At 42.2% G+C, this 16786-nt stretch overlaps 2 protein-coding genes and 1 long non-coding RNA gene across 3 annotated transcripts; 2 read left to right on the forward strand and 1 right to left on the reverse strand.

Moving 5' to 3' along the window:
- Positions 1–776: 776 nt before the first annotated feature.
- On the reverse strand, positions 777–10292 carry ccdc135 (coiled-coil domain containing 135). The gene is made up of 18 exons (XM_026368323.1): positions 10143–10292; positions 9638–9759; positions 9297–9465; positions 9079–9204; positions 8750–8944; positions 8436–8576; positions 8116–8334; positions 7863–8000; positions 7404–7476; positions 4907–5035; positions 4636–4764; positions 3794–4014; positions 3023–3238; positions 2789–2899; positions 2548–2658; positions 2080–2274; positions 1552–1691; positions 777–1359 (listed from the first exon to the last, which is right to left on the reverse strand). The coding sequence occupies exons 2-18, from the start codon at positions 9757–9759 to the stop codon at positions 1272–1274; spliced, it is 2523 nt and encodes an 840-aa protein (XP_026224108.1). The 5' UTR covers positions 10143–10292; the 3' UTR covers positions 777–1271.
- Positions 2227–2836, forward strand: LOC113167581. The gene is made up of 3 exons (XR_003299297.1): positions 2227–2319; positions 2580–2681; positions 2768–2836. It is a non-coding gene; the product is annotated as an uncharacterized LOC113167581 (long non-coding RNA).
- A 981-nt stretch (positions 10293–11273) lies between the features above and the next one.
- On the forward strand, positions 11274–16598 carry edem2 (ER degradation enhancer, mannosidase alpha-like 2). Its single transcript, XM_026368715.1, has 11 exons — positions 11274–11616; positions 12994–13104; positions 13321–13360; positions 13442–13547; positions 13638–13763; positions 14170–14381; positions 14473–14614; positions 15046–15170; positions 15268–15412; positions 15500–15621; positions 15829–16598. Exons 1-11 carry the CDS (start codon positions 11396–11398, stop codon positions 16306–16308), a joined length of 1830 nt encoding a protein of 609 aa, XP_026224500.1. The 5' UTR covers positions 11274–11395; the 3' UTR covers positions 16309–16598.
- The last annotated feature ends 188 nt before the right edge of the window (positions 16599–16786 follow it).

Here is a 16786-nt window from a genome sequence, read left to right on the forward strand (position 1 = left end):
TTATTAGTATTATTAGTTACCTACTAAGACACTGAATATAAAGAGCTTAGAACTACTGTAACCACTGTAACTACTGTCTCTATCCATGTTTAATAAAGTATAAATACTTGTATGTATTCATAACTTCACCCTCTGAAAACAGACTCAGTTTCTACAGATCTTAGAATTTGTAAGTGCTGTCTTCATTATTGTCTAACTATTAATTATTACTCTTACTTATAGAATAGCTGTGAGCCATCCATTCAACATCTCAGCTGCCACGTTGTGAAAATCCATCTTCTAATCCTGCAGTAATCCAGTAATAACTACTGTCAGTTAGTGTTTTGTGTCTTAACCTGATCATTGAAACACTGAAGCTGTAAACTCTACTGTGAACCAGTGACACCTGGAAGCAGTGACGTGCGTTAAACCCTGTGGTTCTCACACTGCGCGTTGTCCTGATGATGAACTGGATTATAAGTGATCTAAAAAACCTAAAGCAAAATCAGAAAGTTCCTGTTACTGCAGACGAACATTAACGTTAACAGCCAGGTCAAGGATGTTTACAGTCTGTGCACTAGCATCTTAAAAATTAAATGATCTGTCCTGTACATCATAGCATGTCATCATTGATGAGTTCTAACCCTAAACCAGTGATCGAACACCTAACCTGATTATTATTATTATTAATATTATAAATATTGCACCTGAACTGGATCAAACTTTGAAAAAAACAGTTTATATACCGAGGTCTCAGGAAAACAGGAAAACATTGATACCAGAGCTAATGTTGAGGGACTCCTTTAATATAAAACTACTGTGATGTTACATATACATCTCTGTGAAGTTGTGTGTCCGTGGTACTAGTGTATCAGCTCTGATAGACGTTGGCTGGTATTGAAACTCACAGGTTTCAGTCTGAACAGTTTGTTTGTTTGTTTTTTTTATGCTGCATTGATGATGTAAAAATCCAACAGTGGCTGATACAGCTGTATTTAATCAGAATACATAACTGGAAATACTCAGGTACTTTCCAAATACATATTTAGTAATTAGTACTGATGGAGTTGGTGTCTTCAGATGTTCCAGATGCTCCTGCTGAGGTAAAGTTGTAATAAAACAAGTTCACGCAGAGAAAACAGGAAACTTATCTGTTGACATTTAGACTCTGATGTCTCTGATGAAGCTGCTGCTGGTTTGCTTTTGCTTTATTTACTGTTTATCACACGTCCACTGACTCCCGTGTGGAACATGTATGTTTGTATATGAGAATGTGAAGGCAGGTCTGTGGCTCAGCTGAGCAGGTGAGGAGCCAGTCGAGGGTCTCGTTTCAGCCTCTGATCAAGAGCCAGGTATTTCTGAGGAGCTGCTTCCTTGTGCCTGGAACAAACACACAATCGTGAACAATCACATACACAATAACTGCTGCTGGACAAAATACCACGGTTCATTTTGTTTTCAGTGTTGCTGCATCGTTACACGACTGTGTTAAATCTAATTTAACCATGTGAACGAAATACTGATGATCTGTGTGTGTGTGTGTGTGTGTGTGTGTGTGTGTGAGGACTGTACACGCTGAGTCGTTTCTTGGCCACATGTATTTGAAGTGTTTTCTCTGCGCAGTAGCTCTGGTACTCTTTCTCCTCCTCTTTGCTCATGTTGAGCTGGTTCTGCTGGTACCACTCCTGTTTCTTCTGCAGCTCCAGAGTCTCCTGAACACAGATTGTTTGTGAACATTTTCTATAAAGATTAGTTAAAAACAGGTCACCATTATTTTTCTTCTTGCACTGTAACCTTAGCTGCCAGTTTATTATGTACTCAAAGCTAAAACCCGTTTGCTGCAGTAAAACAGTTCTGTAAAGAATCCTCTAATGTTCAGTTTGTGTTCAAAGTGTGAAACAGGAGAAGACGTTTGCTTATGTTCCTGCAGTGGGAAGGACGTCGGACGTCAGCTCTTTTATTGTTTGTCTCCGAATGTCAGAATTGTGTTTCCTCCACATCCATGCGAAGGTCAGAATAAAGAAATAGAACAGGTTTCAGTGCAACACCACCCTTAACCTGCTCAGTCAGTAAACACCATAAATAAACACAGTGAGATACCTTCTCGTATCGCTCCTGAATGAGGTTGGCTTGTTCCACCAGTCTCTGTTTAAACTCAGCCAAACAGTCCCGGTGGAGTTGCTTGGCGTCCTCTGCACTCAGAGTCTCTGCGTTGTCCAGTCGGATCAGGAGGGGAGCCAGGATGTCCTTCTTCTTCTCCTGCAGCCACCTCTGCTCCTCCACAGCCAGACGCTCCTGAAACCAGGGAGACCGGCTGAATCAAGATGTTATCAACATGAGGTTTGTGCGTGTTTGGTCTTTTAAAAAATGTAAACTGAAAAAATTAGGAATAGTTCAGTATAACTAAATCCCTTCGCTGTGTAAATAGGTTGAGTAATGTAGGCTGGGGTAGGTAAGTACTGTAGATCAGTAGGTCGAAAGAATGGAGTCAACATACATCTCTGATTTCTGACAACTTGTAAACACCAACAAAACAACATGTAGTGTGTGTGTGTGTGTGCGTGTCACCATTTCCTCTCTTTGTTTGCGGGCTTTGGCAGCTCCTGTCGTCGTCCAAGGGGAGAAGAGAAGCTGAACGTTTCCCTCCTCCTGCTGTCTGCAGGCCACGATGTCTCTCACCTGCTCACATACAAGTGGTGGAAGTAAAAGAGGAAACGTGTATTAACTTCCTAAATAAAGGCATGTTTAGTAAGACTTCATGTTTGACACAGCTTTGATGTTATTCCAGGCGACCCTGAGGACATGTTACCTCTTTCTTCGACCTGCTGATCTGCAGAAGCACCTTCTCTTCGTCCTTCATCAGGGCCTGCAGCATGTTATACAGAGTCAGTGTCTGCAGCGGCTTCTCAGATGGATCCACCTGAACACAAACAGAAGCACACAGACATGAATGCTCTTATTATTGGAGATTATGCTCCCAGATGCATCTTAAACACTTTTAGACTGAAAGGCTTTTCCCTGTGAGATCTACTGCATGTCCTGCCTGAAAGCTGGAGACCATGGCGGGGGTGAAGTCCTCGGCCTTCTTTTGTTCTGTTGATTCCTCTGGTTTGATGAAGCTCCTCTTGGAAGGGATGAATCTGTGATCCTCTAAGTGATAGGTCACCTCAATCCGTCTTTGTATGATTAGGAACACTCGCTCTGCCACATCTTCGTTGGCCGGTTTGAATTTGTTCCGGTGGAAACGCTCCACCACTTTCTGATGCATGAAGATACATAAATACACATGTACACATAGTACACACACACACATACATATTTATATATATATATATATATACTTATATATACATATATATATATATATATATATACTATATATATATATATATATATATATATATATATATATATATATATATATATATATATATATATATATATATATATATATATATATATAGGTGAGATAAGGCAATTTAACCCACAACTGAATACAAATGACGCTTGACCTGCTGCTGTTTCACCTGCTCTATAGTTCTATTTATCTATTTACGTTGGATTCTTCTGGTACGTTGCTGCTGCTGTTCAGTCCAGGAAAGACATTTAAAACAATAATGAAAACCATGATAGTTGGGAAGAAGGAGCAAGTGGGTGATTTACTACAGTTATGGGAAACATGAATTTACCATGAGTGAAGTTAGTGGGCCACTGTGCAAACTGTATTCAGCAGAAGATCAAAGTGAACAATGTGAATTTACTCCTCCTGAGCTCGTGATATTGTTTCTAACATTTCAGCGTTTACATATTTTACCTGTACAGGTTGGTCGTCTGGGTCATCGTCGTCATATAATTCGCAGAACTGCACGTGTCGATCAAAGACGACCTGCCGGTAGTAGAGGAAGTCAGACCGTCCCTCAAAGATCTCTGTCATTTCACCTGACGACAGCACCCTCCGCACCAGTTCATCAACACGGGCGCTGCTGAACGCCATCTCATGCTCGAACTCGGAGGTGTGGGATTTGTACCTGTGAACTAGACAAAAATACAGAGAATCCCTCAGGAGATGAACTTGACACTGAGGAAATGTCATCAACAATAACTTAGATCATGTAGCAGCAGCTGAATTAGTTCTTATGATTTTTTATAAAACCTAAGACGACATCATGTCAAGACGGGGGAGGAAAACTGACCAATGACAAGAACTGACCAATGACGAGAACTGACCAATGACGAGAACTGACCAATGAGGAGAGCCGGAAGACACCCAAACACGTTGGGATTCTATACACAATGACTTTTTAATGATAAATAGTATTTGAATCATTATTTCTTCTTCATTTTCAAACAATTCTTCAAAATCAAAACCTTTATTTTGTAAGTGGAACATTGTGTTTTAAAAGAAAGTTACTAGTCAACAGTAAACAAAGTTCAGCCTGTTGTTAAGTTATTTTCTTAGTGCACTGTGTGTTTTGGCAGAAGTTACAATCATATAACCTTTACAGAAATACTGCTGGAGCACAGCCAGTAACAGGTGTGTGTCAAATGTTCGGGGCAGGAATAAATATAAATTCTGTCCTACATAAAACCTGCGTTACAGAATGACAGCTGAAGCCGGAGCAGCTTCAGAGTTAAACTGTGTCTGTGCAGATTTACATAAAAGGTGGAAACGTCTTCCACGTTTGAAGCGCTCTGTGGTGAAGCTGTCGACCTTGTTGATCTCTCTCTGCTCCAGATGATCTTTTCTGTGCTGATACCACTCCTTCACCGCCGTGACCTCAGTGCCTTCAACACACACACACAGCCTGACAATGACGTACACCTACAGAAAGATGTATTGTGTGAAGGCTGTCTTAAGACTTGCTTTGGACCTGAAGGTCATTTGGCAGAAACACAAAAACAGGTGAAGTTTCTCTGAAACACTCACAGTCCAGATCTCTGTATGTAGTCAGTCTTGTTATCAGGCCGTCTGACCTCAGGTACGGTGCAAACTTCTCCAGCTGTGCTTTTCTGTAGCGGGTCAGCTTGTGACCTTCCGGCCAGCAGGTCTCCAGTTCTGAATAAAAACAAAGAGCAACGTTGTGTGGAGGATTTACCCCATCAGAAGGAGTTTGAGATTGAAGGGTTTGTTAAAACTGTCGTTGTAAAGTTGATGCTGTTACTTGCTGTTTGCACAATAAACTATAATTTTGCCTTAACAGCACTTCCATTGTGATAGGCAACAATTAAATTCAATTCAATTCAATTTTATTTGTATAGCGCCAATTTACAACAGAAGTTATCTCAAGGCACTTTACAGTGTTTAAGGTTTAAGACCTTACAGAAAATATTTATACAAAAAATTATAGAGAAAACCCAACAATCCCATTTGAGCAAGCTTTAGGCAACAGTGGAGAGGAAAAACTCCCTTTAGAGGAAGAAACCATCAGCAGAACCAGGCTCATAGTGGGCGGCCATCTGCCTCGACCAGTTGGGGTGAGTGGAAAGAGAAGAAAGAAAAGAACATCAGGCAATAAAGACAACAACAAGCAGCAAGAACATTGGGCAGATGAACTGGATTCTGAAGATGTACAGCAGAGAGAGGGAGACAGAGAGGAGGAAACACAACTACAGGAGAGAGAAGACACAAAGTTAATGACATGCAATGGTAGAATTTGAATAGATAGAGGAGAAAGGTTCCCCCAGCAGACTAAGCTATATCAGCATAACTAAGAGATGGTTCAGAGTCACCTGATCCATCTCTAACTATAAGATTTATAAAAAAGGAAAGTTTTAAGTCTAGTCTTAAATGTAGAGAGGGTGTCTGCCTCCAGAACCTGAACTGGGAGCTGGTTCCACAGGAGAGGAGCTTGGTAGCTAAAGGCTCTGCCTCCCATTCTACATTTGGAAACTCTAGGAACCACAAGTAAACCTGCAGTCTGAGAACGGAGAGTTCTGCTTGGAAGATATGGAACTATGAGGTCTTTGAGATAAGATGGAGCCTGATTATTAAGTGCTTTATAAGTTAGGAGAATAATTTTAAATTCAATTCTGGATTTTACAGGGAGCCAATGGAGAGAAGCTAACGTTGGAGAAATATGATCTCTCTTACTAATTCAAGTCAGAACTCTGGCTGCAGCATTTTGGACTAACTGGAGGCTCTTTAATGAGTTATTGGGACAAACTATTAATAATGAATTACAATAGTCCAGTCTGGAAGTAACAAATGCATGAACTAGTTTTTCAGCATCACTTTGGGACAGGATGCTCCTAATTTTAACTTTAATGTTTCTTAGGTAAAAAAAGGCAGTTCTAGAGATTTCTTTTATGTATGAAGTGAAGGAGATATCCTGGTCAAAGATAACTCCGAGGTTTCTTACAGTTTTACTTGAGGCCAGAACTAAGTCATCAATGGTGAGAATGTGATTAGACATAGTGTCTCTGAGATTTTTAGGCCCAAACAGTATAACCTCTGTCTTGTCTGGATTTAGGAGAAGGAAATTGGAGGACATCCAGGTCTTTATGTCTTTTAAGCAGCTTGAAGTTTGACTAATTGATTAGTTTCTCCTGGTTTCATAGATAAATATAGCTGGGTATCATCTGCATAAAAATGGAAATGTATAGAGTGTTTCCTAATAATATTGCCTAAAGGGGACATATATAACGTGAAAAGAATCGGTCCAAGCACAGATCCCTGTGGAACTCCATAGCTGACTTTGCTGTGCATGGAAAACTCATCATTAACGTGTACAAACTGAAATCTATCCGATAGATACGATTTAAACCACTCTAGTGCTGTTCCTTTAATTCCAATGACATGTTCCAGTCTGTGTAATAAAATGTTGTGATCTATAGTGTCGAATGCAGCACTAAGATCTAACATGACGAGTATAGAGAGTAGACCATTGTCTGATGCCAATAAAAGATCATTAGTGACCTTTACCAGTGCTGTTTCTGTACTATGATGTACTCTAAATCCTGACTGGAAATCTTCATACAAGTTATTGCTACGCAGGTGGTCGTACAACTGCTTAGAAACTATCTTTTCAAGGATTTTAGAGATAAAGGGCAGATTGGATGTTGGTCTATAATTCGCTAAGACCCCTGAGTCCAGAGTAGGCTTTTTTGGGTAGGGGCTTGACTACAGCAACCTTAAAAGCCTGTGGTACGTAGCCTATTTGTAAAGACAGATTGATCGGATCTAATATGGACGTGCTGATCAAAGGTAAGACATCCTTGAGGAGTCTAGTCGGGATGGGATCTAAGAGACATGTTGATGGTTTAGAGGAATTAATTACTGAAATTAATTCAGAATGATCTATGGGGAGGAAGCAGTCTAAGTACGAGCGTGGATCTAGAGTTGTTGTACAATCCATGCTATATGCATACACACACTATCAGCCCACTGTACAGGGATTAACAGTGCTCATGTGGATGTTCTGTACCTTTTTTAGCAATTGTAATGTAACTGACCCAGGATCTCGGCATTTCAAAAGCACGCGGATCCTCATCCTCCTCCTACAAAACAAACACACTATGCTGAGTTTATAATCAACTGGTAAAAGGTGTTTAACACCACCTGGTTTAAATCAAATTAATGCTTTTAATGGATACATGCGGTGTTTATTATGTCTGGGCTACACAGTGGTCAGAACAGAATCGGTTTTATTAGCCAAGCATGCAAACACAGAATGTGTCCAAATAGAACATAGACAAATATTAGTGAGAAAAGAAAAAGCTAAATAATAAAACCTGGTGATTTAAAGTAGGTAAGAGTTTAAACACAGAGCATCTTCACCTTGGTGACGAAGGATTAATTACAGGACTCTTGGATTAGACTGACTTATATTTAGACAGTTGTACCTAATAAACTGACAATTGAGTGGAGAGACAAACACACACACCTCGTCATCTTTGTTGATTTTACTCGTCATCTTTTTCTCCTTTTTCTTCAAGACATCAAGAATCAGCTGCTTTTTGCTGGCGGCACCAAACAACACTGGCTCCCACATCCTTAAATCTTCCAGATCATAACTCATATCCTTCAAAAAACACACAGGATGTCTACTCAGGTATATTCAGACCTTATCTAGTCCAGGTATTTGTTGACTAACTCCTGTATACAGTATAATCTATGTGGAGCTCTTCTGGACTCACGGCGCAGCCGTTGCTGCAGTCCTGCATGTTCACGTAGTAGTTGAGATTGTTCCACACGCTCTCGACGCCCAGAAAGTTGTCATCGGACGTGCTGTAGCTGTTACCGGTCAGAGGGTCGATGAAGAAGTTCTCCTGGATGCTGCGACTTCCTGACAGCACCAGCACCCAGCAGTGCACCCGCAGTCCTCGCAGGGGGTCATCCGGTCGCTGCTCGTCCTCCTGGTCGTGATAGGAAAGAGGAAGATGGAGAATTCATCTTTTTGAAGATACAGTTAAAAACCATCAAGTCAAATCCTACTTTGTGTGTTTCATCATGGTACCTCCTGTGGTTTCTGTTTAAGTAATTCAGCTTCAGCTTGCTGATTCTTCCTCTCTTGTTCTATCACAAACCGGCTCTTCAGCTCCCTCTGGGGTTTCACTGTGTATTTATTCTCTTGCTGCTCCTGCTCTGAAATCTGGCTCTGCACAGACAAAGCATGCACGTGCGCACACACACACACACACACACACACACACACACACACACACACACACACACACACACACACAGTCACAGTCACTGTGAGTCCACACAGTGTCTGACTATGAGCTGGACATACTGTAGGTCGGCAGTGACCCACAGAGCATCACTTACGTTAACCTTTGTGTCCAGCAGGGGGCAGTCCTGCAGACTCTGGTCAAGCAGACACATCTCTTTGACTGCGTAGCCGCTGACACAGTAGGCGTCGTAGTAGGCGCCGAGCAGCAGGCTGCACAGCAGGGTGGCAACTTCAAAACATGTGGCTCTCCGATTCTGCAGCACTGAGGTGGAGGAGAACAGGAACCTGGGCTGGGACAGATAAACACACCTTCATTTTCATTAAGAAGATGACAGGGTGATTGTGGGTTTAAAGATGTGCATGTGTATGTATTTGTGTTTAGAGAGCTTATTGCAGGCTGGAACTTTGGGGTTACTTTACTCACAAGTTCAGCCGGCGGCTCTAAAAGATCCAGAGTCAGGAAGTCAGCCACGAATGAGGCACAGCCCTCCCAGGTGAAAAGCTGAGGATAGGTTGTCGGTGTGGGTCGAAGAGTCGTAGACACAAACTTCTGATTGTTAGAAAGACAAACACAAGTAAGAGAATTGCAGAAAGGTGACGAGACAACATGTCTGACAAGATCAGGGGGAGTTTCTGTGTTACCTTCACACCACATTCATTAACAGGGCAGAGCAGCAGCGGTTTGCGGTCTGGATACAAATGTGAATACTGACGCTGGAAGTTGTCGGCGATGGCCAACAGTCGAATCTCATCAGGAGAGTTAATCCTGTAGGACTCAGGAAACAAGTCATCTGAATTGTCCAAGTCCTGGCTGGTGAAGACAGTAAATTATTGTGATCACTGAGTTTCAAGGGGCAGGTCTAAACCCTAAACATGAAGGAACTTTACAATCTTCAGAAAGAATTTCACATGTGAGAAATTAGGTAAGTTACTGTTGAAATCAAACTGTTAAATTCATTTTCCGTGTTCTCGTGTTTTCTTACAGAAGCTCCTGAGAAGCAGAACCATGGACGTCAGTAAGAGTCTCCTCCAGGTCTCCGTCCTCGTCCTGTGTCTCTCCACCTCTATGCTGCTCCTCACTGTCTGACTCCAGCAACGTCTCCATCTTTTATAAACGTGTTTACATCAAGTTTAGAATATTCTCAATGATAATAAAATCCTCATTTTATTGGTGAAAATATCAGTAATTACAAAAACCTGTATTTAAAAACAGTTGGAAGTTCCATAACTTGAACATTTCCATTTCTGGATGGAAACATCTACAAAGAAAACAGATTAACTAACAGCTCCAGTTATTTCTGAATAATTAGAAATCCAATGAAAGAAGAACACTTTTCTTTTAATACTGAAAATAAAATATTAATTACATTTTATCCCCCAGATGGTTAAAAGAGTCTTTGAGGCTCCTAAATAAAACTTTAACGTCCTTCTGTTAGCTAGCTAAATGCTAACTGGGTGGGACGATACACCCTTTATAAGTGTTATTACCTCAGTCCGCTGAACTTTTATTCACCCAGTCTGACTGATAACGATCAGTTCTTGTCCCAGTTTCTGTCCTTTGACCTTTCGGACGTGTTTACCTGACGTTAACTCCGTCTACACCTGGAGCGTTGTGACTCCTGTGACCATGGCAACAAGAAGACGCGATGACGTCTTTTGTTGCCTTTAAGTACAGTCGGAAAAAAGGAACCTTTTCCAAAAATCATCGAAAACTAAATTCAGAGATTAAGATTTTAGTCTAAACCACAAGATCTAGGTCTATTCAATTTTAGATAAAGTAAAAGTACAACAAGTAACGTGTTCTACTACATTAAAAATACTAAATGTGATTCAGTTGAAAATAAACTTGGAGATAATTCTCTAAGAGTTATGTACTGACAGGTGTTCAGAGTAAACATATGTAATTTATTAGTTAATTATATTTTATAAGAATCAGCCTCTGCAATTCAATTCAATTCAGGGTTAGGGTTAGAAGCTCCAGGAGAGGGGCTGGGTAGCTAAAGACTGTGAAAACGAATTTTTGACACAACATGATGATCTCACAGACACTATTACAGCTCATCAGTTTTCCTCGTCGGTGTCATCTCCTCGTCCTTGTGGAAGGACGTCACAGGTGAGAAGAAAGTGCTCACGACACAACATTTAATAATAATAATCATTATTATTATTATTAAATATTATTATTATTATTATTAAAAGTTAAAGAAGTTAGAAGTTAAATATTCCACCAACTGGCCTGATTCTTAGTGAGCATGTATTCTAACTGGCTTAAAGCAAAACTGGAGACTAAACTAAACTCAAGAATAATCAGAAAGTGATGACTCCTGGCAGAGGGTCACCAGGGAAGACACTGAGCATCTGATGTCTATGAACAGTTCACATCTCGTTTAATTTCACTACGATCAAATGTACCTGCTTCAGGATTTGTTCCATCACAGCAGGTCCTTCAGATTCACAGAGGAGCTTTTTTATCTGTTACAACTAATTATTCTTCACACACCACGAATCCCAGTTTATTGTTTAGACTGAAATATCTCAGCAACTACTTTACTACTGTTCGAATTAACATTTTGATATTAAAATTTAATATCTATATTTTAAACACATGCTCTGGTTTATTGTTTGTGTTGTTCATCACTTCCTTTATCAATAAAGCACTGGAAAAAAAAACACTCGTCAGCGCACCGGTCGACGCATGCGCCGTTCATTTACTTCCTGTTTCCTGACAGAAACCTGTGCTAATGTTTTTTCTGCACTTGTTGGACTTTCATCATATTTTCTGTCTCCGTGTCCACCTGTCTGTCGGCCCAGTGTCCACCTGTCTGTCGGCCCAGTGTCCACCTGTCTGTCGGCCCCGGTGCTCGTGTCTCCCCATGCGCGCTCTCGTGTTCGTGGCGCTGTTGTTTTGTCTGAACGATGCAGCGACTCATCAGTTCACTGAGGAGGAGATGGCAGCGCTCAGGTAACAACACGGACACAGGTGACACACAAAGGACACGTTATTAGGAGAGCAACCCAGCACTGCAGCTCTGCTATGACGTCCACATTTACGAACTTAGAAATTCAGATTCAGTGTCTGGTCTAAAAACTCCTGGAGGAACCGGGAGTCGAACCACTGACCCTGTGGTTCAGATACTACTGCCCTGTCATGTAGTGGATTAATCAGCTTTCAGGTTTAAACAGGCACGAATGAGCTGCTTGATATTACTGGATGATGATTATTGTGTCAGTGATGTAGCAGCTGATTCTGAGCCTTCATGTTCTGACTGATTCGTTCAGTAACTGTGTCCTAATCTGAAGTAACTGTGTCCTAATCTGAAGTAACTGTGTCCTAATCTGAAGTAACTGTGTCCTAATCTGAAGTAACTGTGTCCTAATCTGAAGTAACTGTGTCCTAATCTGAAGTAACTGTGTCCTAATCTGAAGTAACTGTGTCCTAACCTGAAGTAACTGTGTCCTAATCTGAAGTAACTGTGTCCTAACCTGAAGTAACTGTGTCCTAATCTGAAGTAACTGTGTCCTAATCTGAAGTAACTGTGTCCTAACCTGAAGTAACTGTGTCCTAACCTGAAGTAACTGTGTCCTAACCTGAAGTAACTGTGTCCTAACCTGAAGTAACTGTGTCCTACCTGAAGTAACTGTGTCCTAACCTAAGTAACTGTGTCCTAACCTGAAGTAACTGTGTCCTAACCTGAAGTAACTGTGTCCTAATCTGAAGTAACTGTGTCCTAACCTGAAGTAACTGTGTCCTAACCTGAAGTAACTGTGTCCTAACCTGAAGTAACTTTGTCCTAACCTGAAGTGTCCTAACCTGAAGTAACTGTGTCCTAACCTGAAGTAACTGTGTCCTAACCTGAAGTAACTGTGTCCTAATCTGAAGTAACTGTGTCCTAATCTGAAGTAACTGGGGTCCTAACCTGAAGTAACTTGTCCTAATCTGAAGTAACTGTGTCCTAATCTGAAGTACTGTGTCCTAACCTGAAGTACTGTGTCCTAACTGAAGTAACTGTGTCCTAATCTGAAGTAACTGTGTCCTAACCTGAAGTAACTGTGTCCTAACCTGAAGTAACTGTGTCCTAATCTGAAGTAACTGTGTCCTAATCTAAATTAACTGTGTCCTAATCTGAAGTAACTGTGTCCTAATCTAAATTAACTGTGTCCTAATCTAAATTAACTGTGTCCTAACCTGAAGTAACTGTGTCCTAATCTGAAGTAACTGTGTCCTAACCTGAAGTAACTGTGGTTTAAAGTTTCTGTTACTGTTTGTTTTATGAAGTTAAAACACAGAATGACACGAACAAGTTCAACACTGTGTTGTTATCACCTCCACCTGTTTCAGACAACGCATCAAGTCCATGTTCTACCACGCCTACAACAGTTACCTTGACAACGCCTTCCCCTACGACGAGCTCCGCCCGCTCACCTGTGACGGACAGGACACCTGGGGCAGGTAGAGTGACATCATCATATCCTGCTGCAGCACATTCCCAGATTAAATGTCTTATATCAAACAAAGCAAAGGAAACGACTGTGAAACTAAAAGAGGAAGTTTCTGGAGTTCTTTGTACTTTTTGTTATCAGCAGGTAACTGTACTTTATATTATCCTTCATGTTGTTCCTCTGAGGTCTGACGCAGAAATACAACTCTGTTCTGTCTTCTCTCCAGTTTCTCACTCACGCTGATCGATGCTCTCGACACTCTGCTGGTAAGATCAGATGTAATGAAGCTATCAGCACGGTGACGTTGTGGTAATACGTGTCATAAAATAATACATGTATGTGTGAAGGTTTTGGGGAACCGCACAGAGTTTCAGCGCGTGGCGTCGCTCCTCCAGAACACAGTGGACTTTGATATTGACGTCAACGCGTCTGTGTTCGAAACCAACATCAGAGGTACAGAGGGCGCTGGTGTTTGATTCTGATCGGTTTTAACTGGATGTTTGACGGTCAACACTTCATGTTTGTGTGCGTGTTTCTGTTCAGTGGTGGGGGGTCTGCTGTCAGCCCACCTTTTGGCAGGGAGGGCAGGGATGGAGCTGGAGCCCGGTTGGCCCTGTTCAGGACCGCTGCTGAGGATGGCGGAGGACGCCGCCAGAAAACTGCTGCCTGGTAAAAACATGCACACCTTCTGTAAATCTTCAATCCCTGAAATCCACTAGAATGGATTCATCCAGCGGCAGCAATGAACTACAACCAAAATAAATGTAGATGTTGTCAAATTTAAACTTAGACTTTTGCTTTGAAGAGCAAAGGTAAGTTTGTTTTGCCCAAATGAAGTGGGGACAAACAGATTTATACTGAACAGATGGAAATGAGACAGAAAATGTCACTGCACAAATACATGGACACACGTCCTGACAGCTGTCACATGGACGGAATAGTGAGGATGGAAAAGTTGGGATTCTAAATTATAAGAGGATCAACTGAGGAAATAATCATCAGATTAATTAACTGAGTAAGAATAAAATGCAGCAGACGCCGTTGTAGCTGAAACCTGTTGTGTAAATGTTTTCAGCGTTTCAGACACCCACCGGCATGCCATACGGCACGGTGAACCTGCTGCACGGCGTCAGTGCCACCGAAACTCCCGTCACTTGTACCGCTGGCGTGGGAACCTTCATTCTGGAATTCGCCACATTGAGTCGACTAACGGGAGACGAAACGTTTGAGAACGTAGCACGTCGAGCTCTCAGGGCCCTGTGGAAAACCAGATCCGACATAGGACTGGTAATCAGTCTGCTTTGAGTTCACCTCATGTCACATGTAGTTAAATCTCTGGAGCTTTTCTGTCCCTCACCTTTATGATCTCTCTGTCCAGGTGGGGAACCACATTGACATCCTGACGAAGAAGTGGGTGGCTCAGGATGCCGGCATCGGAGCAGGGGTCGACTCCTACTTTGAGTATTTGGTGAAAGGAGCCATCATGCTGCAGGACGAGGAGCTGCTCAGCATGTTCCGGGGTAAACCTCACTCTAACAACCACACCTACAGTACGTCCTGACAACACAGACCGTGCTGTTACTTTAGAGCAGTTAGCTCTCTGTGAAAGCAACAAATCAGTGGAACCAGATGACTAAGGGTTCAGAGTTACAGTTCAATATGTTTAGCAGCTTTAAAGCCAAACGGAAAAATGGCCGATGAGGCCACATCTGCAAGTTGAGTCAAGGCAACAGGTCATCTGCCTCGACCGGCTGGAGTGTTTGGAAAGAGGAGAGCAGACACGGGACGAGGGCTAAAAATCTGTACCTGGAAAAAAGGAAATGAATAATTTGTGTTTGAAGCAGTAAAAACTAAATCTGAATGTGAAAATGTTAAACTAGTTTAAATAATAATTGGAAACCTGTGAATCATATGAATATTAAATAAAACAGATGTTAATACTGCTTCTCAGAGTATGATCAAGCCATTCAGAACTACACTCGGTTCGACGACTGGTACCTGTGGGTCCAGATGCATAAAGGAACCGTGTCCATGCCTGTTTTCCAGTCCCTGGAGGCCTTCTGGCCCGGCCTGCAGGTACGTGCAGAACAACAAATACCCCCCCGTACTACTGCTGATTAGTGCCTAAATCTAAAACACTGCAGGTAAATCTTCATGTCCTTTAATGTTCCAGTCTCTGCTGGGAAACCTGGACAGTGCTGCAAGAACTTTCCAGAACTATTACTCAGTATGGAGACAGTTTGGAGGTCTGCCTGAGTTTTACAGCATCCCTCAGGGCTACACTGTGGACAAGAGAGAAGGATACCCACTGAGACCAGGTCAGGACCGACTCGGTAACAAGCTGACTGCTGCCTGAGGAACCAGCCTCTGACAGGCTTCATATTATATATGTTTATTTGTTCCAGAGTTAATAGAGAGCGCCATGTACCTGTTCAGGGCCACAGGTGACCACACCTACCTCCAGCTTGGCCTCGACGCTCTAGAGTCCATAGAGAGAATCGCCAAGACCCCCTGTGGATACGCTAGTGTAAGATCTGCCTGTCGCACTTCACAGTAAACACAGGAAGAGGAGGCGGTGATCAGATCTCAGTGTTTGATGCTGCGACACAAATAAAGTCGTGTTTACCTCGGTGCTGCGTCACCGTTCCTGTTTCTCAATCTAAATCTACTCGTACAATAGAAACATTAGAATCTGTGTTCAAAGAGTCTGAACCTGATGTTGTTCCTCCTGCAGGTTAAAGATCTGAGAGACCACCAGCTGGACAACAGGATGGAGTCTTTCTTTCTTGCTGAAACTATCAAGTACCTTTACCTGCTCTTTGACCCCAACCACTTCCTGCATGGCGGGGGGACAGAGGGGGTTGGGTCCTGGGAAGAGGGCGGTGAGGGAGGGCAGTGTGTTTTAGGGGCTGGGGGGTTCATCTTCAACACAGAGGCTCACCCTCTGGACCCGGCGGCCCTCTACTGCTGCAGCCGACACGCTCAGGACCGACAGGAGCTCCGAGACATCCTGCTCCACCTGTCGCAGCCGGCGGGAAAGTCTGGACACCAATCGAAGCAGCACGCCGAACAGACAGAGCGCCCTCCCCCCGGCCAATCAGACAGCATCGCTTTAAAACCAGGCGAAAGGAAGACCTCCCCTCTGCTGTCCTGCCCCGTTCAGCCGTTCAACGCTCGATTCTCCGTCCTGGGACAAGTTTTCACAGAGAACTGATCAGAGAATGATCAGTGAACTCAGGAGCTGCAACAAACATCAAACACCGTCCACGGAGTGACTCTGACCTTTGACCTCAGCTTAAATGTGATCTACTTAATTTAAACTGAAATAGATTTTTATTTATTGAAAATATTTTGTTGGTCATGTGGTTTGTATATTTTTTAGATGAGGACAGTCGGTCCACATTGAAAGTCTGTGATATGTTCGTGGAAAGTTGAAAACAGAAAGTTTGAGTCCTGACATAAAAATCAAAAAGGAATACTAAATATAACGGGTCAAAAACTGAACATGATGAAAGTCAGGTCTGTGTTTTATCCACTGAGGTTCAGAGTCAGTTCAGTATTTAAGTATTTGACTGATGTACAACTTGAGGAACCAGTTCTTCATTGTGAGAACATTAGTATTTCTCAGCTTCCAGATGTTCTAAACAGAACAGCGTCAGGTGTAATTTAGGAGAATACAACAAAACGTTTAG

This window comes from Anabas testudineus, chromosome 7 (genome assembly GCF_900324465.2).
Source record: "Anabas testudineus chromosome 7, fAnaTes1.2, whole genome shotgun sequence".
NCBI classification, from domain to species: Eukaryota; Metazoa; Chordata; class Actinopteri; order Anabantiformes; family Anabantidae; genus Anabas; species Anabas testudineus.

Coding starts and splice junctions, on each gene's coding strand:
- ccdc135 (XM_026368323.1), bottom strand. CDS start 9,759: ATGGAGACGTTGCTGGAGTCAGACAGTGAGGAGCAGCATAGAGGTGGA. Junction 8,335..8,435: donor TTAAACAGAAACCACAGGAG/GTACCATGATGA, acceptor TATCACGACCAG/GAGGACGAGCAGCGACCGGA. Junction 1,692..2,079: donor TTCAGGAGCGATACGAGAAG/GTATCTCACTGT, acceptor ATCTGTGTTCAG/GAGACTCTGGAGCTGCAGAA.
- edem2 (XM_026368715.1), top strand. CDS start 11,396: ATGTTTTTTCTGCACTTGTTGGACTTTCATCATATTTTCTGTCTCCGT. Junction 11,617..12,993: donor GAGGAGATGGCAGCGCTCAG/GTAACAACACGG, acceptor CACCTGTTTCAG/ACAACGCATCAAGTCCATGT. Junction 14,615..15,045: donor GCTGCTCAGCATGTTCCGGG/GTAAACCTCACT, acceptor ACTGCTTCTCAG/AGTATGATCAAGCCATTCAG.